Below are 27901 nucleotides of genomic sequence, written 5' to 3' on the forward strand. Positions count from 1 at the left end.
CTGCAGGGGCCCATAACCCACCTATGGGCTGCAGCCTCAGTGTTTTAGTGAGCTCCCCAGACTAGAGGTTGCAAGGAGGCCAGTCCTGCAGCACAGTGAGTGGCCTTCAGAAACACAGGGAGGGAGTTGTGTGGTCAGCTGCATTCGGGAGACAGGGATTAAACAGGATTGAACCAGGCCCTGCAGCGGGACTTCTGGGAGCCTTTCAAGGTGCTGAGCATCATCTCCCAAATTTAGCTGACCACAGAGCGTCTTCTCATCTCCCAGAGGAATCTTCCAGGCCTGAGGCAGAGGTGGGGTCTGGCTTCCCGGGTGCCAGCCTGGGCTCAGAGGCCTCTGTCAGCTCCTGACTGAGGAGCAAATGAAGAATTACACTTCAGGCTCACGTTCTGCAGCACAGGAGGGGTGGGCACCCTAGGTTTGGGGTTTGTGGGGGCTGTGGGCTGACAGCTATGGGGGAGAAAGTACTGGTGAGTGGGGACCCCGTGCCCCGTTCACATGAAGCCTCCTCCCACCTGGTGGGGCTGGCAGCCCAGTCCGCAGAGCCAGGCAGGAGGTGGAACCTGAGAAATCCACATGCGGGGACCCCTGTGCTCAGGTATTCCCTGTTCTCTGGTGCTCCCATGTTCTAGAACACACGCTGGGGAATTCAGAATTTAAATAAAGCTGGCCTTTCTGACCTTGAGCCTCTGGACGAGAGTTAAGCATGTCCAGGCAGCGGGGTTTGGAAACACAGAAGGCTGCACCCTCGTGTGCGCCGTGTGTTGACAGGAACCCAGGCGGCTGACGGCAGCAGGAGCAAATGGCCTGCTCCACTGGGGACAGGCAGGAAGTTCTTCGGGGCATTTCTGTTTCATCACAGCTTTTCCTGGGGCTGGTGTATCTGTTGGGCCTTTGGTTGACAGGAAAGGAACGAGCCCCTGTTGCTGGATGCAGAGCGTCTGAGGCCTGGCAGAATCCAGAGAGGGGAAGATGGTGGCCCCATGTTGGAGGAACTGGCTTATTTTGTGATCCCCAGAGACCAGCGTGGCTGACCCCTTAGTGCTACAAATCCATAGCCAGGCCTCAGGACAGCTTTTGGTTTCTTTTCTATTAAGCCACTGACCAGTGGTTAGGAGCAAGTGATCACAACCTTAACATTTTTATTGTAAATTGGAGCTTTGACCTGGGGATAATGTGAAACCCACGAGCTGCACGTTTCTCTGTAGACTGCATCTGGACACTTGTCACATTGCCAACTGGCTCTGACAGTCATCACCGGGACTGCCTGGGCCTGTGTTCATTCCCAGTCAATCAGTCCTGGGACACAGACAGTCCCGGACTCATGCCCGGTGCCAGGCCTCATGCCTACCTGAGGATGCAGACACACCCACGCCCGTCATCACCATGCAAGTGCTGGGCACTCTTCTCAGCGCTTATGTGTGGGAACTCGAGTAATCCCACACCCTAGGAGGTGGCACTACTGTTATCCCCAGTGTGCAGATGAGGAATCAGAGGCCAGAAAAGGGGGTGATTTCAGTCACACAGCAAGCATGTGGCAGAGCTGGAGTCCAGGCCATCATTCTGAACCTGCCCCTGGCTGGGCCATTGTTCCTTGTCACCTCTCTGCAGAAGGTGGGCCTCGTCCCCTACGTCAGACCCCTAGCCTGGCCAGCACTCTTCCCACCCTGCGTCAGGCCACCTGCTGTGCTTGTGAGGGCTGTGCATGAGCACTCACATGAGCACTGCTGATTCTCTTATCTCTCCCCTGCATCCTGCCAGGAAGCTGATCAGTATCTCCTTTGGGGACCTGAACCCCTTCCCCCTACGCCAGATCCGGAACCGACGCGCCTACCACTTGGAGAAGGTCCGGCTGGAGCTGACCGAGCTGGAGGCCATCCGTGAGGATTTCCTGCGTGAGCGGGACACCAGCCCTGACAAGGGTGAGCTGGTCAGCGATGAGGAGGAGGATACCTGAGTGGGTCCCGGGATGCTGCTCTTCCTGCCTTCACAACCAAAGTGTGCCCAAAGGGTGAAAGCACGCTTAAAAGCCAGAATGTAACGTGTGTGGCCTCTGGGAATCTGCTGGGCAGATGTCCAAAGCCAGACTGCACTTCCTCATTTCCCACTGTGCGGGGGCAGGGGTGGGAGGTCTCATCTGTTTACAGCCATTTCCATGCCATGCTTTTGGTTACACGTATCTCAGTCATGCTTTCTGCCTGATTGGTGGATCCTCAGGCTTACCAGTGGCTATTTGCAAGAGCCTGTTTCCAGCCTCCGTCAGCCTGTCGGTGCTCTGACCCCGAACCCTTGCTTTGCTGGGCGTCTCCCCCATGTTCTCTCTCCTGTACATAGTGGGCAGTGGTGTGTGGTTTTGAATGGCAGTGCTGTGAAGGATGCCCACTGTGCTTCAGGCACCTGTAGGCCAGAGGGTTGCTGCCTCAGCATAAGGTCGGTATGAAAAGGGACTGCCTTAGAAAAGCAGACACATCCCTTGTTCAGAAATGGCCACTGTAGAAAGCCTGTGAACCTCCCACCAGTGGCTTTAAGCTGCCAGCCATGCCCCATTTCTAGAATAGCCTTTGCTCTTCCACATGCAACCCTTCCAATAGTGGCTCCCAGCCTGCATGGGGAGGGCCTGGCTGCCCAGACACCCACCCTCACTTCTCATGGCCAGCCTGCGTTTGCAGATCACTGGGCTGCTCTGTCCCCAGCTTGTCGCGTGCCTGGCGTGGCTTGGTGAGATTCTGTGGAATGCCCTTCTTGACTTGTGGGAATCATTCACCAAGTACGATGGTTCGGGATTCCAAGTCAACGGTGGACCGGCATATTGCAAAGCAGACCCACCCCTGGGCTGGCCTTGGTCGAGGGGATGGAGGAATCTTTTCGGTGGCGCTTTGCAGGGCAGTGGTGCAGCTGCAGCATGAATGCTCTTGGACAGTTGAAAACCTTGGCTTCCTTGGAGATGGCCAGTGCTCCTGGTGTCTCCTCCACCTGACTGGGTTGTGCAGGAGGCCGGCTGCCAGTGCCCGGGGCTGGGAAACTTTTTTGCTTGGGGCCCAGGCTTGGGTGAGCTCTCCCAGGTGTGTGCCCACCCCACCACTGCCTGGAAGCATCCTTGTTCTCTGCCAGGACACAGGGTCACTGATGCCTCTGACACGGCAGTTTCTGGGAACTCACAGGACTGCCTTTCTGAAGGCTGGGAAGAGGCTTTGAGCAAGGAGCTCATTTTTGCTTAATCCCTCTAGACCATCCCTGATGCGTAGATGTGAGAGGACGTTTTCTCCCACAGTGTTATGAAAATACAAGAAAAACGGTCTCAGTGGAATGTTTCATATTACCTGAAAAAAAACTGGAAATCATCCTTTGTTGATACGAACACACCGAGACTAAGAATTGAAGCAATGCAGTTTTTTTGTTTTGTTTTGTTTTTGAGACAGAGTCTCGCTCTGTCACCCAGGCTGGAGTGCAGTGGCCGGATCTCAGCTCACTGCAAGCTCCACCTCCCGGGTTTATGCCATTTTCCTGCCTCAGCCTCCCGAGTAGCTGGGACTACAGGCGCCCACCACCTCGCCCAGCTAGTTTTTTGTATTTTTTTTAGTAGAGACGGGGTTTCACCGAGTTAGCCAGGATGGTCTCAATCTCCGGACCTCGTGATCCGCCTGTCTTGGCCTCCCAAAGTGCTGGGATTACAGGCTTGAGCCACCGCGCCCGGCCAGTTTTTTGTATTTTTTTAGTAGAGAAGGGGTTTCAATGTGTTAGCCAGGATGGTCTTGATCTCCTGACCTCGTGATCCACCCGTCTCGGCCTCCCAAAATAGCAATGCAGTTTTAAGAAGTACTTTTTTCCTATTATTTTTTGCTGTCAACTTTCTAGCAGTGCCACGGCGAAGCTGGCGTTTCCGCACGCTAGACTGAGCTCCGGCTTCTTGTCTTTAGTGGAGCTGGTTAACGTTTCACTGGGTAGAGGGGCTGGCCTCTATATTTAGCCAAAAGCCTTTGCTTCTTTTCAGGCATCAAAAATGGGTGTTGTCATTGTCTTTGTCTTTGAGAGCAGCAGTTTGAGGTCTGACTCCTTCAGGACTGTGAGCTGGGAATTGCAGTCTGCTCGAATCAAGTGTTGGAACCTCCCAACCCCTCAGCCCATCGGGAAACGACAGCTGTCAGCCTGGGGGGCGGCTGCTGAGGAGGTGCAGCAGGAATGGGGCTGGGCCCGTGGGCCGGCACCAGCTGCCCTCAGGTTTTAGTTTCCAAGCTGATGGCCCCTAGAACATGCCAGCACATACTGCCATGTCCTGAGGCTAAGACGCGCTGCCTTTAGGGACAGGCTCGTGTTGTCCAGTTTGCCCTGAGAGATGCACCTGACCTGGGTCCCGTCATGGCTGCAACCCACAGTGGTATGTTCGTGTTTCCAGACTGTTGTCAGCAGCTGCCGGGCAGTGTGTGTGAGAGCAGGAGAGTTCCTGGAGGAAAGGGACTGGGGACACTTTCTCAGAGGTTCTCCTGCCTAGAATCAAGTGATGTGTGTCCAGAAGGCAAGAGAGGACAGCTCTGCCTGGTTCTAGTTTGGGAACAGGATGGAGCCAACTCCTCCTTCCAGGACTGTGGCCTCCACTCTTTCATGCTAACACTTCCCCGCTTCATGTCACTGAGGAAAGAGCTGCTCTGTCCCCTCCAGTGCCCTGAAGGTCCCTGGCCTCCACTGGCTGCCATGGCAGGGGGCCTTCTGGCAGGGGCTGCCCCACACTGCTGTTCCTCCTCAGAACCTTCACCCCAACACCCAGCCCATGGCCGCTGCAAGGGGGACTTTGCCAGCTGGGAAACCCAAAGGCCTGTCCAAATACACGCACCAGGACCGAGGGGAGCTCCCTCCCCACACCTGCTGGGAATTGCCAACTTTTATATGGATGGGGTTTTTTTATGGGTTGAACCTCTGTTAATACTTTTGTGTGCTTTCACTACAGTTTATATTTTTATAGGCTATTTTCTCAAGGTGTTTCTAGATTCCACATATCTATTTTATATAACAAGTTCTTATGTTATGTGTGTGACTCCCTTGTATCTGTGCCAGCCTGAGCCTCCGAGTTGCTCTTCCCTCAGGCCCTGACTCTCACTGACTCGCTGATGTGATGTCCGGGCCCACTTCTTACCCCAGGTAGCCCCGGGCGCCGCCTGTAGTCATGCTGACAGCTGTACAGTAGCCGCCAAGACTGCTGATGGCTGGAGACGGTTCTGGTTCCAACTACGGTATATTGATATAGAAAGTATTCCAGACAGATCCTCGGTTGGGTTTTCTAACTACAAGTTTGTACTGCACAGATCCCCACCCGCCATCCTATAGTTTTGTCTTCCTGTGTGTTCCGGGGCTTCTGGGCAGCTGGGCCTGCCCGGGGAAGTCCTTGCAGGTGGGAGGCCATACAGAGACCTAGTGTGTGCTGCTGAGTGTCCCATCGCTGCTGGGCAACTGGAGGACTGCAGGGGGCGCCAGGTGACTCTCTCCTTTTATATCATAGCAGCTCCTGTGCTGACCTTCAAGTTACATTTTGGAACTGTAATACTAAGGAAGAAATAAACTAATTTGTATGATATTCTGCACTGAAATTCTGTTATAGTCACTAGTGATGAGGCTCACCCCAAGGGCTTGGAGGGTGGACCAGGGCTTATTGGTGTTGGGAGGCGAGGAGGGGCTCTCTGACCTTCCAGCCTGGCATTTCTGGGTGTCCCTGCCCTTGGCTCACCCTGGGGCAGGTGCGTCAGGATGCCTTTGCCAGCAGGGGCAGCCTTGGGAGGCCCCAAGAACCATGGCCAAGCTGCAGGTGTGGGCTGGGGGCACCAAAGTGGAAAGCCAGGAGCTGGAGACTCCCTGTGTCCAGATAACCCCCCACCCAGCCACAAAGAACAGGCACGCCTCCTTCCGCCAGCTGTGCCATGCCCTGCCTGAGTCACAGGCTTGTTTGTCTCCTGCCTGGGCTGACAGCTCAGGCCCAGCTGCCACTGGAGACACCCCCAGCCATCAGTGGAAAACACCCAAGAATGATGAGCCAAAGGGGTTCCCATAGGGGTGTTTCAGGGGTGGCTCCAGCAAGGATTCCCAGACAGGGCAAGCCAAGACCTGGCAGGCTTTTCCCTTCTGGGAACATGGATTCAGCGAGGCTGGGGGTTCCTGAAGTCACGCAGCACAGCAGCGGCGGCAGAGCTGGGACAGGGACTGGCTCAGTGTGTGGGTCAGGAGCAAGTCGACAGGCCCTGCTCCCCACCCCTTGGAAGGGGCTGCCACCACAGGCAGTTCTGACTAAGGCCTGGGAAGCCATGACTCAGAGCATGGGCCCCCAGGGTCTCTTTGGGCCAGCCGGGCTGCTGTAGACAGACAGGAAGCACTCCTGACGCTCCTCCACCCTCGGGCAGCACAGCAGGGCTGGGACTCACGCTAGCTTGCCCAGCAACTTGCTTTCCTGCGTGACCTCTGGCAGGCTGCCTGCTTTGTGCAAAGCCGCCGCTGGGACCTGCTCGGGGCCCTCTCCCTCTTCCACCTGCTCAGGGTGGCCTGGAGCTTGGAGGTGGGCAGTCGGAGCCTAGGATGAGCCTGTGTCAGCAGGGCATGTGCCCTTGGGCCAGTTACTTCCTCTCAGAGCCTTGGGCTCCTCCTCTGAGGATAGGGTGTGTTGGTGTGAAATGAGGTGAGCATGTTGAGTTGGGGAGCAGCAGGACACGCAACAGCAGGCAGCTACCCTGGCCACGCTCCCTCCCTCCCTTCCAAGTCCTTGGACAGATGCTCATCGCACAAGATTCAGCCTCTGATACTGTTTCTTGGTCTCAGTCCCTAAGGAGTCACTTGTTTTTTTTTTTTTTTTTTTTTTTTTTTTGAGATGGAGTCTCACTCTGTTGCCCAGGATGGAGTGTAAAGGCGCGATCTCAGCTCTCCGCAACCTCCGCCTCCTGGGTTCAAGTGATTCTCCTTCCTCAGCCTCCTGAGTAGCTGGGATTACAGGTACCCACCACTGCACCGGGCTAATTTTTGTATTTTTAGCAGAGACGGGGTTTTGCCACATTGGCCAGGCTGGTTTCAAACTCCTGACCTCAGGTGATCTGCCCACCTCAGCCTCCCAAAGCACTGGGATTACAGGCATGAGCCACTGCACCCAGCCAGGAGTGATTTTCAGTGGTGTCTCCTCCATCCCCAGCGTACATCCAGCCCTGAGTGGCCGTGGCTGCCGCATGCAGGCTCCAGGGCCACACTCGCCTTTCATCCAGGGATGTCATATGCTGGAGAGTAGAATGTGAGAGGTGACCCCTGTAGGCTGCAGGGTGACCTCTCTGAACCTTAGTGTCCCCACCTGGAGAATGGGCGTAACACCTTCCAGGGGGAGGGCTGAGGAAGAAATTGTCAACAGCTGAGTCCAAGGCTCACAGACAGAGGATAGGGTCAGCTCCAGGGCTGGGCCTGGGCCTGGGCGGACAGTGTCTGCCCCTTCCCCAGCCTCCTGCCCCTGGCCAGGACAGGACCCTTTTTAAAACACATTCATGCCCATCTGTTCCCTGCTGTGGGCACCACTGTCTGGCTCCATGGGACTAGGTTTTATGGGAGGGGAAGGGGCTGTGGGTAGGCAGGTGCCAGGTGCTGGACCATTGATCAGCACGGTAGGAACCTGTTGCTGGGGCTGGTGGTGGGAAAGGGGCCACCCCGAGGCAGTGGCAATTAGCCCAGCCCTATCTCTGGGCACAGAGATGAAGGGACACGTGGGGACACAGTAGTGCACAGCTGGCCACCCTGCTCTTCCCCTCTCTGCCCGCTTTTTGCAGAAGAGTCAACAGATAGAACAAACAGGGCCAGGGAGGTGCCCCCGGGGGCCCCAGTCCCCATCACTCCAGGGGGCAGTCCCTGCAAGTGACAAGGTGGGCCCAATCCCTGTGGAACAGGTCTCTGACAACCACAGAGTGGGGCCCCAGGGGAGGCTGGGAGCCTGAGCTGGAGGCAGGCAGCAAGTAAGGGCCAAGCTGTGCCCCTGCCCAGAAGACCTTCCTGCCCCCAGAACCCCACCCTCTGCAGACAGGCCTCCCTGGGCAGCAGCCCCCGGCTTCCAAGGCCTTCTGTGCCTCACCAGACACCATGCTCTCATGGACCCGACTGCTGCTCTGCCCACTGCAGATCTGCCCCAGAGGAGCACATGAAAAGCCGCACCTGCCAAGGTGCTGCTGTGGTGGAGTTTTGGGCAGAGGGGTTGGGGGAAGAGTTTCTGACTTTTAAGATTCCCCAAATCCAGGATGAAGTCACACTGTGCTTTGGAATGGTAGATGCTCATTTATGTAAAATCATAATAAATGTTACACGAACTGTTAGAATAAAAAAAAATACCTTTTTTGATGGGGAGGAGGTCCCCAGCCTGCCGCTGGGTAGGGAGAGGGTTAGCACCATTAGGGCGCAGGGGGTGGAAGCTCCGCCACAGCCCGTGGTGGGCACTGAGGTCTGTCGGTCGGTCTGTGCATCCTGGCACAGTCAGCGGCGGGCAACCCGCTGATGGCCTCGGGAGGGGGCGCCGTGGCTGGGTGGAGAGCACGAGCGGCAGCACTGCATGCGGATGGTTGGCAGCTGGCAGCGGCCCAGTAGGCGCAGCCTCTCACAGAACCCGAAGGATAGGCGGTCCCGCTCACAGCCTGGAGTGGGGGGCAAAGAGGCATCAGAACCAGTGGTTTAGGGTACCCAGAACCTGGCTCCCCACCCCAACCACCTTAAGGAGGCTCCAGCAGCACCCCACCAAGTAGAGAGCCTCGGTTTTTGGAGTGGCTCGCGAACCGGAGTTGCAGGTCTCCAACTGTTGCTGTCTCTCTCCCACCTACTCATGACCAACCCCAAGACTCGAGAATGGGCGCTGCTGGGCTGAGGTTTCTGGAGGAAAGGTCCTGAGACCCCATCCTGATGCCCTCACATGCCCATGAAAGAGCCTGCCCAGGGCGACTCCCTGCCACCCCATCTCCATCCTTGCTCACCCCTGGTGTTCCCCAACAGATCCTGGCACAGAACTACGGTCCCAGGGCCTCCTGCCAGCCTGCAGCAGCCTCTGTCCCCCAACTCCCAGAACTGCCCGCTGCCCCAGTACATCTGTCCTGCCAGGCCTCCGTGACCACTTCGAGCCACAGGGGCTGTACTCAGCCTCTGGTTCTGGGTCACAGGGTCCCATCTCCCAGACCAGCCTCCCACTTCTCAGGTGGGCCACGAAGCCTAGAGAGAGTGGGCCTTACAGGCTGTCAGCGGAAACCAGGGACTGAGCCCAGGCCCACTGGGGAGGGAGGCCGGCTGCAGGCTGTGCTTGTCAGGGCTGAGGCTTGGCTGGGCCCTCCTGCCCCAGGTTATCAGAGCTATTTTGGGAAGTGGCTTGTTTCCAGCCTCCTGGCCTTGCTCCTGATGCCACTGCCACTGCTGACAGCCCCCAACTGCTGCCCGGGCCCTGCTTACTCCAGCAGACCTCCCTGGGGAGGAGGAGCAGGAAGGCAGCAGCCCCTGGGACATCCTCCAGGCCCGGCAGAGGGCACGAGGCAGCAGGCAGGCTCCTCCACCCCAACTCCAGGCAGAGCTCCAAAGTGTACATCTGCAGGCCTACATCCTGGTCACCCGGGGTGACCTCAGATACGCTGCTTCACCTCTTGGGCCTTGGTTCCCTCCTCTGTCAACCCCACCTCCACAGCAAACGGATGTGGCCATGCTGGGTCATTGCAGTGATCACACACACACCAGTTTTCCGGCTTTCCACATGTCCCGCCAACTGTCCCACAGACCGGCAAAACATCCTGGGAATTCCAGGTCTGGAAGTCCAAGATACCTTCCCAGCTGCCCCTCCACTGTTCACTGGTGGCAGAAAACTCCTCACTTAGGACAGCTTCTAGTTCAGCCACCTAACCAGCCCCCGTTGCCCACTCCCTGCAGCTCACTCACACCCGCTCCTGGGAGACCTTGCAAGCCCAGAGCCTCCTGGGCCATCCGTCCTTGGTTCTAGGCCCCCAGGTGCCTCAGTTCCTGTTCTCTGCCCCATCTGGTCCTCATCCCCGGGGATCATAACCACCCTGCTCCCTCTGGCCAGCCCTAACCCTGAAGGTGAGAGACATGGTGCCAGCACCCAGCTTAGGCGACACACAGGAGCACTCTGAGATGCTGGCTAGGTGCATGCTGAGGGCAGGCAGGACAGGGTGGGGGCACTGCCACTGGGCCTTGAGGTAATGCGGTTTGAGGCAGGAAGGCCACCCCTGCCAGAGGCAGGGTAACGAGGCATGGCAGGGGCCACTCTGAGCCTGAATGAAGGCTGCCCAGGAGCCAGTGCAATAGAGAAGGCTGTATTGGACAAGGGGAGAAGGCAGACCGGGGAGATTGCAGGGGCCCCGAATGCCAGCTTGAGGGCCCTGGCTGAGGACTCTGTCCTAGGGGTAGGGAGCAGACAGCCAATAGCACAGGGGCCACAGCTCCTCACGCCACAGCTTCTGGATTCCTTAGACTGGCAGGGCTGGTCCCAGGCCCTCTCCCTGACCTTGCAATTGGGGATGACAGTGGCTTTGGCACAGGGGAAAAAGTTGCTTTCCCTGAGTATCCCCTCGATGCCCACGCAGTGCTGGGCCCTTCATGCCCAGACTTCATTTATGCAAGGATGGGGCTTAGCAGCCCCTTTATTCAGCACATGAAGGCCCTGAGAGGGAAATGGAGCCCAAGGCCACACAACTGGTGAGGGGAGCCTAGGTGACACTCCAGGGCCACCACGTTTCCTGCCATCAGCACTGCTGAGAGCAGCTGGGGCTGCAGGAAGGAAGTGTATGAGTGTGTGTGTGTGTGTGTGTGTGTGTGTGTGTGTTGGAGGCAGCAGCAGGGTTGTGCAGAACCACCTCTAGCCCAGGCCCTTCCACCAGGACCCAGCTGGCCAGGAAACCCCCCACCACTGGGATTAGCAGAACCCTGGAAGGGAGGCCCTTCCTGCCTCAAACCCCATTAGCTCATCAGCAGGATCCTGGAAGGGAGGCCCTTCCTGCGGCTCCATTGCTCACTCTAGGCAGTCCTCTGGCCAGGGAATGGACAGGCCAGGACTGGGGACAGGGACTCACCCAGGCCCAGTTTTCACACAGCCTCAGGGACATCCCTGGTCTCACTGTGAAGACTGAGACCCAGAGGGGAAAGAGCTTACCCAGGTTCACACAGCAAATCAGGGGCCAGGGCTGCTCCCTCTACTCCCCCGAGGTCAGACAGCTGCCTGCAGGATGTTGTGTGACTGGGACTCCCCTTGACTGACCCCCAGCACAGCCCAGCCTCCAGCATGGCATCCTGTGGCATCAGGATTTTCAGTGGCCACATGGCTCCTGAGCCCAGACGCAATGGTTTGACAACCCCATTTCCCCATTGCCCTCCCTGCCCCACCTCACTTCAGCAGAGAGCTTGGGGTCAGGGGACTCACGGGGAAGCTCGACGGGCTCACAATCCTCGGTGCCACACGGTCGGGAGTTCTCAGGCCACGCCTCATGACCACACTGGTCACTGTCTTCCTCTGGCAGCCCCGTCTGGGTGTTGACACACTTGACCAGGCGCCGCTGGACGCCACCACCACAGGGGGCTGAGCACTGGGGGGAGCGGGGGAGGAATGAGTTTCTCCGGGGCCAGTCCTAGCAATGGGGACAGTGACACCTCCTCTGGGAAGCCATCCCTGTGCCCTGTACCTGACAGGCCTGCCCTTGCTCCCAGCCGCCCCCTCAGTGCCTCCTGGAGGACCTGGTCCCATTCCTAGAGCCCACTTGGTGCTGGAACCCCACTCTCACTTGTGGGATCAGCTCCTGCAGAGGGGAGGGACATGAGAACAGTGGGACAACCCTCGGAGTTCCTGGGCAGTGAGCCCCTCACACGGGACATGCTTGAGAGGCCTGGGCAGGGGCCCCGGGATGGAGCCCTGATGCAGCAGTAGGCAGAAATGTGGGTGAGACACCGCTGTGCCCGAGGGACAGGGCAGAGGACCTGCCGCAGTCCATGGGCAGGAGGGGAGGAGACAGGTTTCACAGCCGGGGCCCAGCCCACCAGGTTTCGTTGTTATCAGGTGTGGGTCTGAAAGCCCTAAACATGTGCTGAGTCTGTGCCAGTGTCGTGCTGTGCCCAGCCCTGTGCTTTGTTGTGTTCGTTCATTTAATCTTCCCAACCCTCCTCTCCCAAGCTGTCCCAATTTTACAGATGAAAAAACAGTGACCCAGCAAAGCAAAGCAACCTGCCCAGAGTCACTCAGCAGCCAGTGGGACAAAGACTCAAACGCTGGCCCAGCTGACTCCAGGACCCTGTTCAGGGCCCAAATCTGAAACGCCTGAACCCCTGAGTTCCAAACAGGCCCAGCAGAAGGTGTCCTGCCCATCTGAGGCCCCTCTTCTGCCCCCTTCTGCCGCTGGTCTTTGCTGGGCTCCCTGATACCCCCAAGCTTGTCATTCCTGCCTCAGACTTCACACCTGCTGTCCCGTTGATCCCTGTCCTTGGCATCACTGACTCCTCCCTCGGGTCTCAACCCCAGACCCTTCCTTGGAAGGCCTTCCCTGACATCACAGCACACGTGCCCTTTCCTTGTCTGTTTCTCCCTGGCAGGTGTGAGCATCAGCGGGGCAGGGCCTCGTCCAGTCACTGCTGCATGCGCAGGGGCCACAGAGAGCCTGGCTCACAGCACACACTCAAAAGATCCTTCACCCAACCCAGGACTGACCAGGCGCCATCACAAACTTGCTCCCTGCTCCTCCACGCAGCCCAGCTCACCTGGCCCCAGGGCCCCACCACCCACTGTGTGCAGGGGTGGGTATTGCAGGACCGTGTGGTATTGGGTCTCAGCGCCTCCTCGCAGAGGCCTGGCTCTGGACAGGTCACCAGACGCTGCTGCTCACCACCTCCACAGGCCTCGGAGCACTGGGTGGGCAGGGAAGGAGTCAGGGCACAGCCAGCATCTGAGGGCGTCCTCTCCCCCCAACTGAAACCCCAGGCCTCACCTCCCTCCAGGAAGAGGTGTACCAGCTGAGGCAGGGCTGGGCCCCGCAGCGCCTGTGCGCAGGTGGCTTGGCAGGCCCAGGCTGACAATGGAAGGGCCGCAGCAGCCGGAGGTCCCGTGTGTCCACACACTGCACATCCCGCACTGAGGAACCTCCGCCGCAGCTGCGGGAGCACTGGGGACCGAGAGATGTGTGGGAACACATCGCCACGTGCAGGCCCACAGGCGTGACCCCATGAGGCACGTGGCAGGAAAGGCATCAGGCCCAGGCCCCAGCTCTGGGCAAGTCCCTGAAAAGCTCCAGTGAGAGGCCAAGGCTGGCAGGACCCAGGCAAAAGGTGGCACGGCCAGGGGCTGCCAGGGGCTGGGACAGACAGAGAAAGGGAGGAACAAAGGCAAGCTGGTGAAAGACAAGTCCAGATGGGGTCGAAAATACAGAGGAAAGGAGACAGGCCAAGCCAGACAAAGATGAGAATACTCCCAAGAGATTCGGAATCCGGTGTGATCGGGGGCAGAGACGTGCAGCCTGGAGCCCTCCCCTGTCCTGCTGCTTTTGGAACACAGGCCATGGGGAACCAGGGCTCCAACCCATGCCCTGGGAATGCCTGTACTGGCTCCATCCTCACGCACCTTACTCCAGTTGCCTGAGTGCCAGGTGGCACAGGGCCGCAGGTGGCAGCGGCGAGCAGGCTGGGGCCGGCCAGCGGGGGCGCAGTCCTCATCTCGGCCAGAGCTACAGCGCACTGGCCTCCAGACGGCACCCAGGCCGCAGGTGGTAGAGCACTGCAGGGCACAGACTGGTGAAAGCCAGGCAGATCCCATCCCCGCCAGGCCTCTACAGCCAGGAAACTACCTACCTAGCCTAGCGAGACCTCAGCAAGACAGGGGCCCTCTTCTGGGCCTCAGTTTCCTTATTTGCAAAATAGGCTCCTCCACCCATCTCCCAGGAAGACCGTGAGAATGAAAAGTCAAATCCCCCCAGCAACCAACCGTCCCCGCTCACATGGGACAAAGGGCCTGTGTTCCAGTGTCATTGGTGCAGAGGTCGGGGAGGGGACCCTGGGGGCACCCCTGACCAGCTGTCCTGACCAGCCTCGTCGCTTCCCAGAGGCACCAGGGAAGGAAGGCTGGGTCCTGGAACCAGCAGCCAAATCGCTGGGTATCGATGCGCAAAACAAGCCCTGTGGGCCTCAGCCTGCCCCTTCCCACCCCCAAATTAGGGATCTGAACAGAAGCTTGCTTCTCCTGCAGTGACCATCTGGGGACCTAGGGAGGGGGCCCTGGCCAGCTTCTTTCAGGCAGCTCAGATGCCTGCAGGTCACTGTCAAAGGAGGGTGGAGTCACTCAGGGCAGAGCCAGGTGGCAGTGGGCTGAGCCCAGCCTGGAGGAGCCAGGCCGAGCCTCAGGGAAGCTGCTGCCTGCTGGGCAGGACTGGGCCTGGCAGCCATGCGGGGACCCTCCCCACTGCACAGTGTCTGAGCCAGCTCCATCCTGGGGTGTGCTGTGCTGCCAGAGCGTGCCTGCCCCTGCCTTCCCTGAGGCCCCCTTTGCTGCCTAGAAGTGGGCCCTGGGGTCCCCTCATTCCCCTAATCCTGGGAACTCCTGCCCCAAGAGAGGCGAGACAGATGACGCCTGTGTCCCACCCTGCTCATTTTCAGATGAGGAAACAGTCACCAAGGTCCTCCGCAAACTCCCAGCCCTCCCAGCCCACCCAGCGCGCACCACTTGCCTGGCTCCAGTTTCCCGCTTGCCAGCTAGCGTTCCTGACAGCCAACAGGTCTGCAGGGGAGACTGCTTTAGCCAGGCTGGGAGCCAGCGGCTGGGTCTCAGGGGTTCTGTGGCTGTTGGCGGGGCTGTCCCAAGCTGGCGTGGACAGCAGCCTAGAGCTCAGGGGCACCTCAGGGCTGAGGGACTCAGGCTGGCCCTTGGGTCCTGGGTTCAGGGCAGGCTCAGGTGTGTGCCCGAGGCCAGTCAGGGTTGTGGGGAGGAAGGTCCCCCATACTGCCACAGTCTGCATGTCCCATGAGCCTGGTCCTGGGGTTGGGAGGGTGGGAGTCCTCGGCTCCAGGGAGTTGTCCCTGCCCTTCATCTCTGGCAGATGGGCTATGGGGGCAGGAGGGGGAGGAGCCACCCCAACAGTGGGCCACAGTTCACTGTCCACAGGCCCCAGGCCACCCTCCAGAGCTGGCTCCCAGGCCACAGTCCCTCCTGTCCATAGCTCCGTCACGTCAGGACTAGGAGAGGAGTGGGTGCTGCCGACAGAGGACAAAGGGGGCAGCGTGGGGCTGGGTCTCAGAGGCAGGTGGGGTGCTCCACGGCCCTCGGGTTCCTCATCATCCTTGAAAACCTCATTGGTCCTGTCCCTCCATGGAGGGGGCAGCTGGCTCTGGCTGTCCTTGCCAACTGGGAAGTCATTTTGGCTCTCAGGGGCAGCAGGCGTCTGCAGGCCATCAGTGGAAACCCTGGGCCAGGGCAGGCTGGGGAGCCCAAGGTCTGGGGCCCCTATGGGGGCGTCTTCCTCAGGCAGGAAATTGATCAAAGGGTTCCCAGGGGTCTGCTCTGAGGGTGGGGGTGGGGAGCGGCCGGCCTGGCTGGGCCAAGGGCTAGGGGACCAAGGTGCTGGTTCCCCCTCCTCCTTGGCTGCAGGAGGCTCTGTGGCAGGCACAGGGCTACCTGTGGAGGGCACAGCAGGACCACTGTGTGGTGGGGGCGTCTGATCCCCCGTCTCCGCCAGGTCTAGATCAGGCCCCTCAGAGGGCCCATAGGACAGATCCTCATGGAAGTTGATGAAATTGTAGTCATAGTAGAAGTCATCCACAAACACGGGCCCCGGCAGGTCCAGCTCTAGGGCCTCCTCCTCAATGGCGTTGCCCATGGTGGCTGGCTTGGGTGATGAGACGGGTGAAGGGTGTGGGGTGAGGTGGCGTGGGATGAAGTCAGCCTCATTGAAGAGCTCGTGGCTGGAGGAGCCGCTACCTGAGCCTTCAGGGCCCAGTGTGTCCAGGGGCCACCGACAGGGTAGCAGAGAGCAGGTGACTTGGCTGGCTGGCTGCTGGGCCTCGTCACAGGGGACACCAGTGTCATTGGTGCAGAGGACATTTCGGTGCTGAGTGCCCTCCCCACACGTCACTGAGCACTGCAGGGGAAGCCAGGATGAGGGTCATGGCTGGGTAACCTGTCCACTGCCTGATGTCAGAGTGGCAGAGATCCCAGCCAGCCCTCTCTGGCCCTGCCCAGCTCAAGGCCATGGCTGTGGACATGCTTGCCAGGGGCTTCCTGATCCCTGAGGCTTTAGAGTCAGGGGCTGGACCCTGGAATGCCCAGGCTCCCTCCCACCCACGAAGGCTCCAGGAAGGCTATCTGCCTATCTGTAGCCGAAGACCAAGGGTGGAGCTGGAGGCGGACCCCCTCCCATCCCACACTCACCTGAGACCAGTTCCCCACAGCCCAGGTGGCCGGACAGGGCACATGGCGGTTGCAAGGGGTTTCAGTAGGGGGCCGGGGAAGGTGTTCACAGGCGGGGGGCTCCAGAGCACTCTGCTCATCCAGCCCCACGCTGCGGATGCAGAGCACGGCCCGCTGGGAGAGGCCCCAAGGCCCACAGGAGCTGGAGCACAGCTGCCACTCACCTGCCCACCACCTGGCGAGGGCACACAGGTGGCATCAGCATGGCATCAGATGGGTGGCACCGGCAGGCTCACCAGCAGGGAGGGCCAGGCTGGGCTTCCAGGCCCTCAGGGTTTGGGCAGAGCTGGGACTGAGGCCAGTGGATGATTCTCCAGAGCTCCAAGCCCAGGTAAGTGTCCTGCCCTCAAAGCCTGGTGACATGGCACAGCTCCTCCATTCCTGCCACCCTCCGCTCCGGGAAACTGAGCCTGATGACATGGCACACCCCCTCCATTCCTGCCACCCTCCCCTCAGGGAAACTTCCCTCAGGAAACTGATCTGAGGCCTATTTCCCCATCCAGGGACCCAAAGAGGAGGATCACAGGTGTCCAGGCTGGCCCAGGCTGGGGGGTGAGGGGAGACCGGGGGCTGGGGTTTCAGCCTTGGGAAGAGAATGAAAGCCTGGCTCCCTCTGCTCCTCCCCAGGGCCTCTGGGGACCCAGATGTAGGGGCCTGTGGCAGACTCAAGACACCGAGGGGTGGGGAGTTGGTGGGGGAGTAGGGGCGGGCTCACCTGGCAGGGCAGGGCTGCTCGCTGCACTTCCTCTGGCGGTCATCAGGCCGGCCCAGGGGGTCACAGTGCTCCTCGTCCACGGGCCCTGCCTGCCGCTCCGAGCAGTACACACTCTGCCTCTGCACACCTGGGGGCCATGGGGCTTAGCCTGGGACTGGCACCCAGGTGCCCACCGCCCAAGACCCAAAGACACCCTTTCTGCCAGAACCCTCCCAGAACAGCGCCTTACTGCCCATGTCAAGATGAAGGCAGACCTCCACCGTCACCTCCTCGCTGTCCTCCTGGTTCTCACTCACCCCCTCTCTCTTATGTAGCCTCCCCTCTGGCTGCCCCTGGAGGGGTGGCAGAGTGTGGAGGATTAATAGGTTTTTGGTGCCTCGACCCTCTGCATCCTAGCTGAAACCCTGGACAACTCATTTGGCCTCTCTGAACCTCAGCGTCCTCCTCTGTGAAGTGGGAGCAACAATCCTGCCTCCTCCAAGCCCTGGAGGGAGGACTGCGTGTGTTCTTGCATGTGCAGGCTCAGCCCACGCCTGGCACATCCTAAGAGCTCAATCCATGCCAGCTGCTGCTAGCACGCAAACCCACCCATGGCTCCTGCCACCCTCCCCTCAAGGAAACTGAGCCTGCCCTGAGGCCTATTTCCACATCCAGGGGCCCAAAGAGGAGGACCACAGGTGTCCAGGCTGGCTCAGTCTGGGGTGAGGGGTGACCAGGGGCTGGGGCTTCAGCCTTGGGAAGAGAATGAAAGCCCAGCTCCCTCTGCTTCTTCCCGGGGCTGGCTTGGGTGATGAGGTGGGTGAAAGGCATGGGGCCAGGTGGCCTGGGATGAAGTCAGCCTCATTGAAGAACTTGTGGCTGGAGGAGCCGCTGCCTGAGCCTTCAGGGCCCAGTGTGTACAGGGGCCACCGACACACCATCCCACCATCCACACCCTTCCCAATGGCTCAGAGAACATCTGGACAAGAAATTGGGCATCAAGGGGCAGCCCCTGCTCTCCACCCCCGTACTAGCCTTGGCACTGCTCCTGTCCTTCACACCATCTGCCACTGCCCATCCTGGGGCCTTTGCACGGCCACGCTCCTCACCTTGGACACACACTTCCATACTGCCTGTTGAGGCCCAGCCGCAGGACCCCCTCTGCAGGTGGCTCTGCCTTCTCTGCTCCACCCCCTGCCCCGTGGTCCTGAGAGTAAGTTGTCCCTCCCCTGAGCTGCCGGTCCCACACCCATCCCCCTCTTTCCTCACCAACAGATTCTGATTTTGTTCAAGGCAGCAATGGGACCTGCTGAAAACACACCCCACTGCCGCTCCCTTGCAACTACGGGGTCTGGGACACAGTTCTGGCTGGGGAGAAAAAGGCACAAGTCCCTTGCTGGGAGTCAACCCTTTCCCCTCTCCTTCTTCCTGCCCGGTACACGGTAAGAGCCCTGGAAGGGAGGACACCATCTGTGACAAGCAAGAGTGTAGGGGAGGCTGCTGTGGCAAGGACAGTGGCGGAGGGCCAGTCAGTTCCAGGTCCCGCCAGCTTGGACTGTGCATCTGGGACTTCCTGCCTGAGACAAAGAACCCCTGTCTGTTCCAGCCACCACTGGGCACTTGCCTCTGCAGACACTCCCAAGTGGTCCACCTGCGAAGCAGCCAATTTGCTGAAAGACAATTCCCCAAATGTCTAGTGCTCCAAATGTATGTGTTGGTTTCCACGTTTGTCCAATTAAAGACACCTGTGTTAGGCCAGGCACAGTGGCTCACGCCTCCCAACACTATGGGAGGCCAAGTCAGGCAAATCACCTGAGGTCAGGAGTTCAAGATCAGTCTGGCCAACATGGTGAAACCCCATCTCTACTAACAATATAAATTAGCCAGGCATGGTGGCGCGTTCCTGTAAATCCCAGCTACTCAGGAGGCTGAGGCAGGAGAATCACTGGAACCTGGGAGGTAGAGGCTGCCATGAGCCAAGATCATGCCATTGAGCTCCAGTCTGGGCAACAGGGTGAGACTCCATCTCAAATAAAATAAAATAAATAAAGACAGCTGTATTAGATAACATGGGTTTCCTAGCTTTGGAAGGTATCTGCCCAGTTCTCCATTTTCATTTTGTCATCATAATAGCATTTTAAGGAATGCACAAATGTCTGTATCTCAGATTCCCGATTATGAGACCCTGAGGACACTGAGTGTCAACGATGGGAAGACCGAGGGGAAAAGGGAGGACTAAGAGACAAAAGGGGAGACTGAGGTGTGGGGAGACCGAGGAACGGTGGGGGAGACCAAGCGGGCGGAGAGGAAGACCGAGGGGCATGGGTGGGACTGGAGGGCAGGAGGGAGACTGAGGGGTGTGAGGGAAGACTGAGAAGTATGGGAGGAGACGGAGGGGCAGAGGGGAGACTGAGGAGCAGTGGGGAGGAGACAAAGAGACAGAGGGGGGGACTGAGGAGCATGTGGGGAGACTGAGGGAAATATGGGGAGGAAGAGTCGGAGTTAATGAAATTGCCCTACTTTTTATAAATAGTTCAGGGAAATAAGTCAGCGTGGTGAGGGGCCACTGGACTGGTCTCCAGGACGCAGCAGAAATGCAGGCACAAGACCTGCCGGAGCTGAGCAAGGACACAATCGGGAGGGAGCTGTGTCCGCTGGAGGGAGAATGCCAAGAGCTGGAGCACACTGAGCACGTGCCGCAAGCCAGCACCCACCTGCCTCATCCATTTACCCTCCCAGTGGGCCTGGGACATGGGGCAGTTGCCAGCCTCATCTCACAGATGGGGAACTGAGGCTCAGAGAAGCCAACTTCCAAACCCATGGTGGCCCAGCAGTGAGCTGGAAGCTGAAGCCAGCGTCCCTGTCTAGAGACAAAGCCTCTGCTGGCGAGGCTGTGCCTGCCCCACTTCTCACCTCTGCCGCAGGTGACTGTGCACTTGGTCCAGGGCCCATAGTGCCAGGAGAACTCGGGTGGTGGGACCTCGCCATGGTCGCCTGCCTCCCTGTGGATGGTGTACTCATAGCGCACCCCGGGGTTGCTCTCCTGGAACAGCAGCTGGGTGGGCAGGCAGGAGCCTGTGAGCACGAGGTGTCTTCTCCATCCACCCAGTCCTAAAGGAGCTGACCCCAGCCACCTCTGTGAACTGCAGCTACACCACTGGGCCATTTTAAAGATAGGGAAACCAAGGTAGAGGCCACAGCAGGAGGGCCTGGCTCAGAGCCAGGCTCTGTGACTGACCCAGGGCTCACTCCTCCAGGACGAGACCTGCCATCGGGGGTGCTGGGCCTGGGGACTGCGCCTCCGCTCCCCCACCCTGGGCCTCAGGAGGCAGGCACCTGGATCCAGACAGGCTCGTTGGTGGGACCCGGGGACGTGAGGTTCTCCCAGTTGCCCCTGCGTGCGTATGTGAAGGTGGTCCCTGCCACTTGGTAGTCCCCGTTCCACTGGATGGTCCAGCCACCATTGAGGAAGTATTTCTCTGGGTCCTCGCTCCGCAGTGCCAGGAAGTTGGCAGCCTCGGCCACCTCCTGGATGCGGATCTCGCGTGCGCCGGCTGGGATCAGCCCCACGTCCACATACCCTGTCAGCCAAGGGTTGTGCGTAGGTTGTGCCCGGGGTGAGAAGGTTGCTTATCCCCCACCCGCTTCCCTCACGTCTCTCCCCACTTGCCTCCTCCTGCTGATGCCAAAGATTTCACCATTAGCTTTAAAGTCTGAGCTCCCCAAATTGCTCAGATGTGTCATGGTCACCAAAACCTCACAGAGGTGCCACAGATCCTGACCCCGTGGCCATGCCCCGTCACCCCTCTCTTGAGGACCTAAACTGGTCATCATAAGGCTAGATCCATCCCCTACACTAATTCTCTTTCTAAAAAAACCAAAGTGCCCAGGCCTTTCTCCTGGGACACCCTCCTCATCCCCACACAGCCTGCTTTTATTCGTTCACTTCCGTCACACCCGTCACATGCCAGGCACTACTCTCAGCACTTGTGTAAGTTCATGGGTAATGGCCCTATAGCCTAGGTACTATTGTTATCCGCATTTTACAGATGAGCAGAATGAGGCAGACAGGGATAGTAACGTGCATGAGCGTCCTGCTGGGATATGAGCAGCCTCCAGGGCCAGTGCTTTATCCACCACACTGCACTGCATCTCTGGGATGAAATCTAAGCTTCTCAGCCTGACATTCAAGGCCCCATAGCTGGTCCTGCCTTCTCTTCTTGCCTCCAGGCTCTGGCGCAAGCTCTTCCTCCATTTTGGAAGGCCCCTTCCATCTCTTCTGATTTTTATGATTCAGCTCAACTTTCACCTCCTAAAGGAAACCTTCCCTGACTTCCCCAGGCCAGGACCTTCTTCCTCGGTGCTCCCATAGCCCTCTGGGCCTCCCTCCACTGCACTGGTCACACCAGAAGCTTCTGCCCCCTGCAGGACTGAGCGCTTCGCCTGTATGTCCCCATCACCTAGCACACAGTCAGTATTTGAGCAATGCGTGCAAAACAGACTGGAGGTGAGGGCACAGAGCTGGGGGTCTCAGAAGCTTCAGGAGGAGACTACCATTCTTTGAAAGGCCCAGGGGCCACACGCAAGCCGGGTTGGCCCTGCCTGGGTCTCTGGGACAGGAGGACTCCCCATGGGGACAGGTGTCTGCACGTGGACCAGGGGTCCCCTGACTCCTGCAAGAATTCCACCCCAGCAAGGCTTCCCTGCTTAGCCATCTCCAGGCTGGGTGGGGACCACGGAGGCCAAGGACAGGGGCCCAGGGGAGATGGGCCAGGGGCCACCAGGTGAAGAGCACATCCCTCCCCCACAGCGGTCCCACCCCATACCCAGGCCCTCGGCCTCTTCGAAGGTCCCAGTCACGGTGTGGCAGGTGGAGCCGTTGCCGTGGCACACACCACAGCGATCCTCCATAGCACTGGAGTCAATCTCAAAGTCACAGCCCACGTTCTGCAACACACAAGGAGGGGAGGCTCCTGGTGCTGGCGGCCAGCCCTCTGTGGCCCCAGCCCCGGGGGCCAGCCAGGCTCAGGAGGAGAAAGCTGGGAGTGGGGGTCAGGAGGCCTCTCTTTGGTCCTGCCCCACCCCAGCTGTGCCTCTGACCCAGGTGAACTTCTCTACCTCCCTGAGCCTCAGTTTTCTCAGATGTGAGATGGGGAGACCCACCCCTTGCTTAAAGGCATGTCGTGAGCATCACATGAGACAAAAGAAGGAAAGAGTTCTGCAAAGGCCGTGGGCAGGCAGGGGATCTGACGCGCCATAGGCTCCTGACCAGCGCGTGCAGGGAATTTCAACGTCAAAGGCACTGGGGGTTGGCACCTCCCTGCTGGTCCTCCTCAGAGCCCAGGCCTTGATACCCCAGAGGCTTAGAGGGCAAGAAGCAGGGACAAGTAGGTGGCTGGGGACATAGGCAAAGAGGAGAGGCCATCGTTGTTATTAAAAATAAGAATAGAAATTGTTACCAAATACTGAGCACTATTCTTCTGGGCTCAGAGCCCTTCATGTCACCTGGGCCACTTCATTTAACCCCTTCTGTCAGGGAGCAAACCACTGCCTGGGGTCAGCCAGCCAGCAAGAGGTCAAGTCACTGTCTGGGCTTTGGTTTCCTGGTTGGGGCAGTGCTGGTGCAGGCATCCAAGGAGATGCAGGGGGCGAGGCCTGACTGGGAGGGGTCCCCAGTACCAGGAGGCATAGTAGGGGCTTTGCCTTAGAGGTCATAGAGGGTAGGGGCTGGGAAGCCCAAAGATAGAGCATGGGGAGGGTGGCCTGAGGAGGACCAGGAGGGACCCAGGAGAGAACCTGAGGCCCGCCAGTGGGGCTGGGGGCAGCCAGTGCTGGGAGAGCCTCTTCTAACCAGGCACACCTTGCAGATGCCGTTGATGCAGAGGTCCCTGCTGGCCCGGACCTGGTAGCAGGGGGTGCCATCGACCACAGCATCCCGCAGCTTCTCAGCAAAGTACTCATTCGAGGGCCGGCAGTGCAGCTCGCAGGGGTTCACTGGGGGCCCAAGTAGAAGAGCCATCAGCAACAGCTGGGGCAGGAGTGTGGAGGCCACCAGGAAGAGGAAGACCCCTCTGTGACACACATCCATAGCAGGCTAGAGGCTCCCAAGCAACACCAACATGCTGGAGGCTCCGGCTGGGCTGGTAGCTATCTGCAAGGCTGCGGACTGGAGAGCTGGGGTGAGCAGCAGCCCCAGGGGACATTGGGAGCAGCCCAGGCTTGTGATGGAGACTGGGCCTCCTGCTTGCATCACAAGGTAACCTTGGACACACACACCCCCAGCCCTCTGAGCCTCAGTGTCTCCATGGGAGGCAGCACTCACCATCATTGACCACGGGCACCCATGTGTGCAGCTGGCCCTTGTAGAGCATAGCGTCAAAGTGGCTGCACTGGACGTGGCGGAAGGAGGGGCGGCCAGCGGGGCAGGCCTGTAGGTTGCAGAGGCGGAAGCGCTTCCGCTCACCCACACAGTATTTGCCTTTGTATTTGGGCCTGTGGGGAGGACCGGGGTGCGCCCCAGTGAGGGACTGGTGAATACTACTGCATGGCCACAGCCCAGAGCGAGCAGCTTCCTCCTGCACCCACACCCCGAGATCCCTGCCGCCCAGCTTTGTGCACGCTGCTCTCCTCCCTTGGGCTGCCCACCCTCTGGCCCAGACACACCCTCCCTGTTTGTAAGGACCTGCGGGGAGGTGGCAGCAGGAAGCCTGAACTCTGCCCCCAACCTGCTGTGTGATCGGGGGCAAGTCTTCAGCCACCCTCTGGGCCTCAGTTTCCTCCAGTATAAAGTGAGGTTGGGGCTGCCTCTGCAGAGGGCTGTTGAGAAGCTGGGACAAGCTGCAGGCATGACTGGCACTGGCTGGAGGGACTGCTCCGAGTCTCCAGCCCATGACACCAGCATCCTAACAAGCCCTTGAGTCCTCAGCCTCCCTCCTGGTGGCAGTACCCCCAGCCTGGGTCTAAAGGAAGCGCCCAGGGCCCCAGCCAGCTGAGAGGTCTGACCGAGCACAGCTCCTGAAACCCTCTGCATCTAAGCCAGGGTCGCTGGCCCCCACCCAGCTCAGACCTGGAGGCCAGGAGGCAGGAGAGCCACAGGCCAGTCTTGGGTAAGCACAGGGTCCTGGGTGGGGCTGGCTGTGAACCCCATGCCTGCCCCGGGTGGCCTCCTGAAGTGAAGATCAGCCAGGTAGTGCTTCAATCTTCAGTGCCACTGGCCTCTGCATCTCACCAGATCTTCACACCCCACCGTTTAGACAGGGAAACAGAGGCCCAGAGAGGTGAAGTCACCTCACCTCAGGCCACCCCTTGAATGCTGTCACCTCCTCCAAGCTGCCCTGTCTCATCTCAGACCTTTGTTGTGCCTCTGAGGCCACCAAGCCCCTCCCACTGAGTGCCCACTACAGACGAGCTGCAAAACTGAGGGCCTGGCCTGCATAAACTGCATTTGCCCCCAACTACAACTTTACTGGATGGGCACTGCTATTATATAGATGAGGAAACGGAGGCCCAGAGAAGGGGTGAACAGAGGATTCGAACCCAGAGCCATCTAAGGTCCAGGGCCCATGCTCTTCGCCACTGCTTCTCTCCTGCCTCCTTCCAGCCAGCAACTGCTTTGCCATGTGGCCTCTGATGAGTCTCTCCAGTCTCTGGGCCTCAGTGTCCCCCTCTCTGGAAAGGGGTCAGTAGTAGGGACCCTGTCAGCTCCCAGAACACTCCTTGAAAGTGACTCAAGGTGGCCTGGACACTCGGACTGACCATTATGAGGACACTTCTAAGAGCCAGGGGCTGAGACAGAGCCAAGCTCCTGCAATCGGCTGACTGCTTGGGTCCCTCTGTCCCATTGCCCAGGGAACCCTGGGCCCCACACTCACGTAGGCTGCGTGCACTGCCGCTCGGCGCTCTGTACGCCCACGCCACAGCTCCGCGAGCAGATGGACCAGGCACTCCAGCCAGACCAGCCACCATCCACGGCCTCGGGCCGGAAGCCCACGGGTACGCACTCTCCATTGAGACACCACTACTGTGACAGATGGAGGTAGAGCCACCCCACCCCCCAGCCTATCAGTCATCCTCACCCTAGTGAGAACAAGGTGGGTGGGAAGGCTGCGAAAGGCACAGAGGGTAAGGATGGAAGGTGAGAGAGACCCCCTCACAATCATCACAATCATCACAATCATCACAATCATCTGTGACCCAGGCCGCAGGGAGGAGCTGAGCAGGGAGTAAAACAGCCCACGTGCTGACTCAGCTGAAGACACCCTGGGGAATCATGGAATCAAATCAAAGCCCTGGCCCCAATGCCTCCGCTTTGCAGATGGGGCCTTGGGCTGTAGAGAGTGTGGGGCTCTGCTAGGAGCACAAGCAAGACTGTGAGCCGGGGCTGACCCCAGGGCCCGGTCACAGCAGGTCTGTCCTCTCCAACACCCACCGCCGGGACTGGGGACATCCCCTACCTTATTCTCCCCACACCGGGTGCCGTCCACAGCTGCATCCAGCTTGGAGTGACAGGTGGTCCCCACAGAGCACCAGAGTGTGTGGCAGACGTTCTGCGAGGAGGAGGGCATGGGCCATACCCTCAACCCTCCCAGCGCCACCACCCACCCTGCCCCCTCCCTGTCCCCAAGGGTCCCCTAGGCACCCCTTCACATGGCAGGAGCCCACAGACCCCCAGAGGTCCCTTCTTGTGTGTCTGCTCCCACTTTCCTCCTCAGACCATGTGGTGGTGTGGGGTGCCCGGGGCCGCGCTGCTCAGAGCCATCCCCAGCTGTCCCCACCTCTCCCGGCCCAGCCCCTCCTCTGGAAACACTCCCGTTAGAAGATCACTTCAGGCAATCTTCTCCAGGATAAATAGACCCTCCCCACTGGGGTCCCTTTTCCCTCTTATGAGCCAGCTCCAGAGAGGCTAAGGGACTTGCCCAAAGTGTCACAGTGGGTCCATGGTTGACCCAGAAATCAGAGCTGGGTCTGTGGCCGCCCATCCCTGGCCTCTCCCACAGGCCACTTGATGTCTCACAGTATCACTCGGGAGCGCAGCCCAGGCCAGGTGAGGTTACTCCCAGGCTGGCATCCACGGGCTGGTGAGAGCTGTCCCCTGAGCCCTCCTGCCAGGTCCCCACACCCACACCCACACCAGCCCCACTCACATCCATGTCCTCGCAGAAGGCAGAGTAGGCTCCGTACTGGAGGCGGCACTGGTGGCTCACATCATAGAGGACGCCAGGTGGCACCGAGGGGAAGTCGATGATGTCCTTGGCAGGAGGGTCGTCCAGGCACAGGCCCCACCCACGGCTAGAGATGGGACGGGAGGATGGAGGGGGTGTAGCCTGTGAGACCCATCGGAGAAGCCTCGGTGGGGCCGGGAGAGGAGGAGAGGTGGGAGGGGCACAGAGCCCTACAGCTGTAGGAAACTCCAGCTTCCCCGCTCGATTCAGCTGATCCTCCAACCACAGCCAGCAGCACAGGCCCTCCCGGCCTCTCTCATCTCACCTCCTGGGCACTCCAGCTGGCTAAACAACCCCAACCCCAATCCCAGCCCTCTGCACACGCTGCCAGGGCCCTTCCCTCAGAAGGCCTCCTGGACCGCCAAGCCCTCATGTGGCGCTGCTCTCTGACCCTGCAGCCTCCGTCCCTGAGCCCAGACCCTGGAGCCAGGCCCAACAAGGATCCAGAGAACATCACATCACAGTTGACAAAACAGAGCCTCCGATGGCCCCGCCCAGGCAGAGACCTCAGGTCATCTGTGGAAGGGCAAGGTCTGGAAAGCAGCCACTCCCGGGAGAGAGCCCAGGGCAGCCGTGCCTGTCCGGTTCCCCCCACCCCCTGACAGGGCTGGCCTCCGGCCTCCACTCCTGTCTTCCTCCAGCCAGCATTCCCTGGCAGTGGTGGCAGGGAAACTGGCAGACACGAGCAGGTGCCATGTGTGTCCACCACACACTCCTGCTGCTGCAGTCTGGTGAAGACAAGGCTGCCCAGACACAACACCACAAGGCAGGGAGCACAGAGGTGGGGAGCCTGGGGAGGGTGGCCCAGGCCCAGCTGGCACTCACTTCTGCCTCTGCCTCTGCCTCACTCTGTACAGCCCTTGGGTATACTACTGCTTCTGGGATAGGTGACCAGCCTGCTGCCCCTGCTGGACCTTAGGCAGGCACCACTACGGCTTAGCAGCAGGAGTGCCCTAACCCGCTGACCACCCCACCTATGGCTCACTGCTGTCCTGGAGGAAGGTTCGGGGCCTTCTGGCAGCAGCAGTGGCTGGGGAGAATTGAGCCACGCAGACATGCAGGACTGGGGATGACCCAGGCAACCACGGCTTGGGCAGAAGCAATGGAGGGAGGCAGGACCCGTGGGACCTGGGGCCTCTAGCCAGGCAGGAGAGATGGGGAGGCACAAACCCTCCAGTTCTCCAGTCTGGGTGGCCTCAGGGTAGGTGGTGCCAGGCCAGAGGGCCACGATGAGCATACAGTCCTGACTGGGACAGGCGGGGGGTTGCACAGGGAAGAAGGGCAAAGGTGATGGATCCTGGAGTCCAACAGGGAGAGAAAGAGATACTCCGAGATATGGAGAGGCTGGGAGAACATGAAAGGGTCTGGAAACAGAGCCAAGACCGCTGAAGGCAGGTGTGGAAAGAGGCTGGGAGGGTAGATCAGACCATGGAATCCCAAAACCCAGATTTCAGAGGAGGGGGCCTGGCAGCTGGGAGACCCAGGGTGGGGTGGGTGGTCTGTGTGGTCTCCTAAGTCCCCTGGCCAATGACAGGCCCCTGGCTCTGCCCGGAGCTGCAGAGAAGA

The 27901-nt window shown here is 59.5% G+C and overlaps 2 protein-coding genes across 2 annotated transcripts in view; one reads left to right on the forward strand and one right to left on the reverse strand.

Moving 5' to 3' along the window:
• The first annotated feature begins 452 nt into the window (after positions 1-452).
• Positions 453-3133, forward strand: LOC115897582. The gene is made up of 3 exons (XM_030930838.1): positions 453-598; positions 737-877; positions 1762-3133. Exons 1-3 carry the CDS (start codon positions 453-455, stop codon positions 1955-1957), a joined length of 483 nt encoding a protein of 160 aa, XP_030786698.1. The 3' UTR covers positions 1958-3133.
• Positions 3134-8254: 5121 nt separating this feature from the next.
• ADAMTS7 (ADAM metallopeptidase with thrombospondin type 1 motif 7) overlaps positions 8255-27901 on the reverse strand; it is a 53053-nt gene continuing 33406 nt past the window's right edge. Inside the window, exons 9-24 of the mRNA XM_030931698.1 lie at positions 26258-26402; positions 25568-25660; positions 24986-25131; positions 23437-23606; positions 22975-23108; positions 21941-22061; positions 20451-20695; positions 20028-20169; positions 17136-17262; positions 16382-16595; positions 14685-16091; positions 13586-13738; positions 12957-13130; positions 12730-12876; positions 11405-11567; positions 8255-8630 (exon numbers count right to left, since the gene is read on the reverse strand). Coding sequence (XP_030787558.1) covers positions 8473-8630; positions 11405-11567; positions 12730-12876; positions 12957-13130; positions 13586-13738; positions 14685-16091; positions 16382-16595; positions 17136-17262; positions 20028-20169; positions 20451-20695; positions 21941-22061; positions 22975-23108; positions 23437-23606; positions 24986-25131; positions 25568-25660; positions 26258-26402 — 3739 coding nt within the window. The 3' untranslated portion in view covers positions 8255-8472. The remainder of the gene's footprint in view (positions 8631-11404; positions 11568-12729; positions 12877-12956; positions 13131-13585; positions 13739-14684; positions 16092-16381; positions 16596-17135; positions 17263-20027; positions 20170-20450; positions 20696-21940; positions 22062-22974; positions 23109-23436; positions 23607-24985; positions 25132-25567; positions 25661-26257; positions 26403-27901) is intronic.

This window comes from Rhinopithecus roxellana, chromosome 5 (genome assembly GCF_007565055.1).
Source record: "Rhinopithecus roxellana isolate Shanxi Qingling chromosome 5, ASM756505v1, whole genome shotgun sequence".
NCBI lineage: Eukaryota > Metazoa > Chordata > Mammalia > Primates > Cercopithecidae > Rhinopithecus > Rhinopithecus roxellana.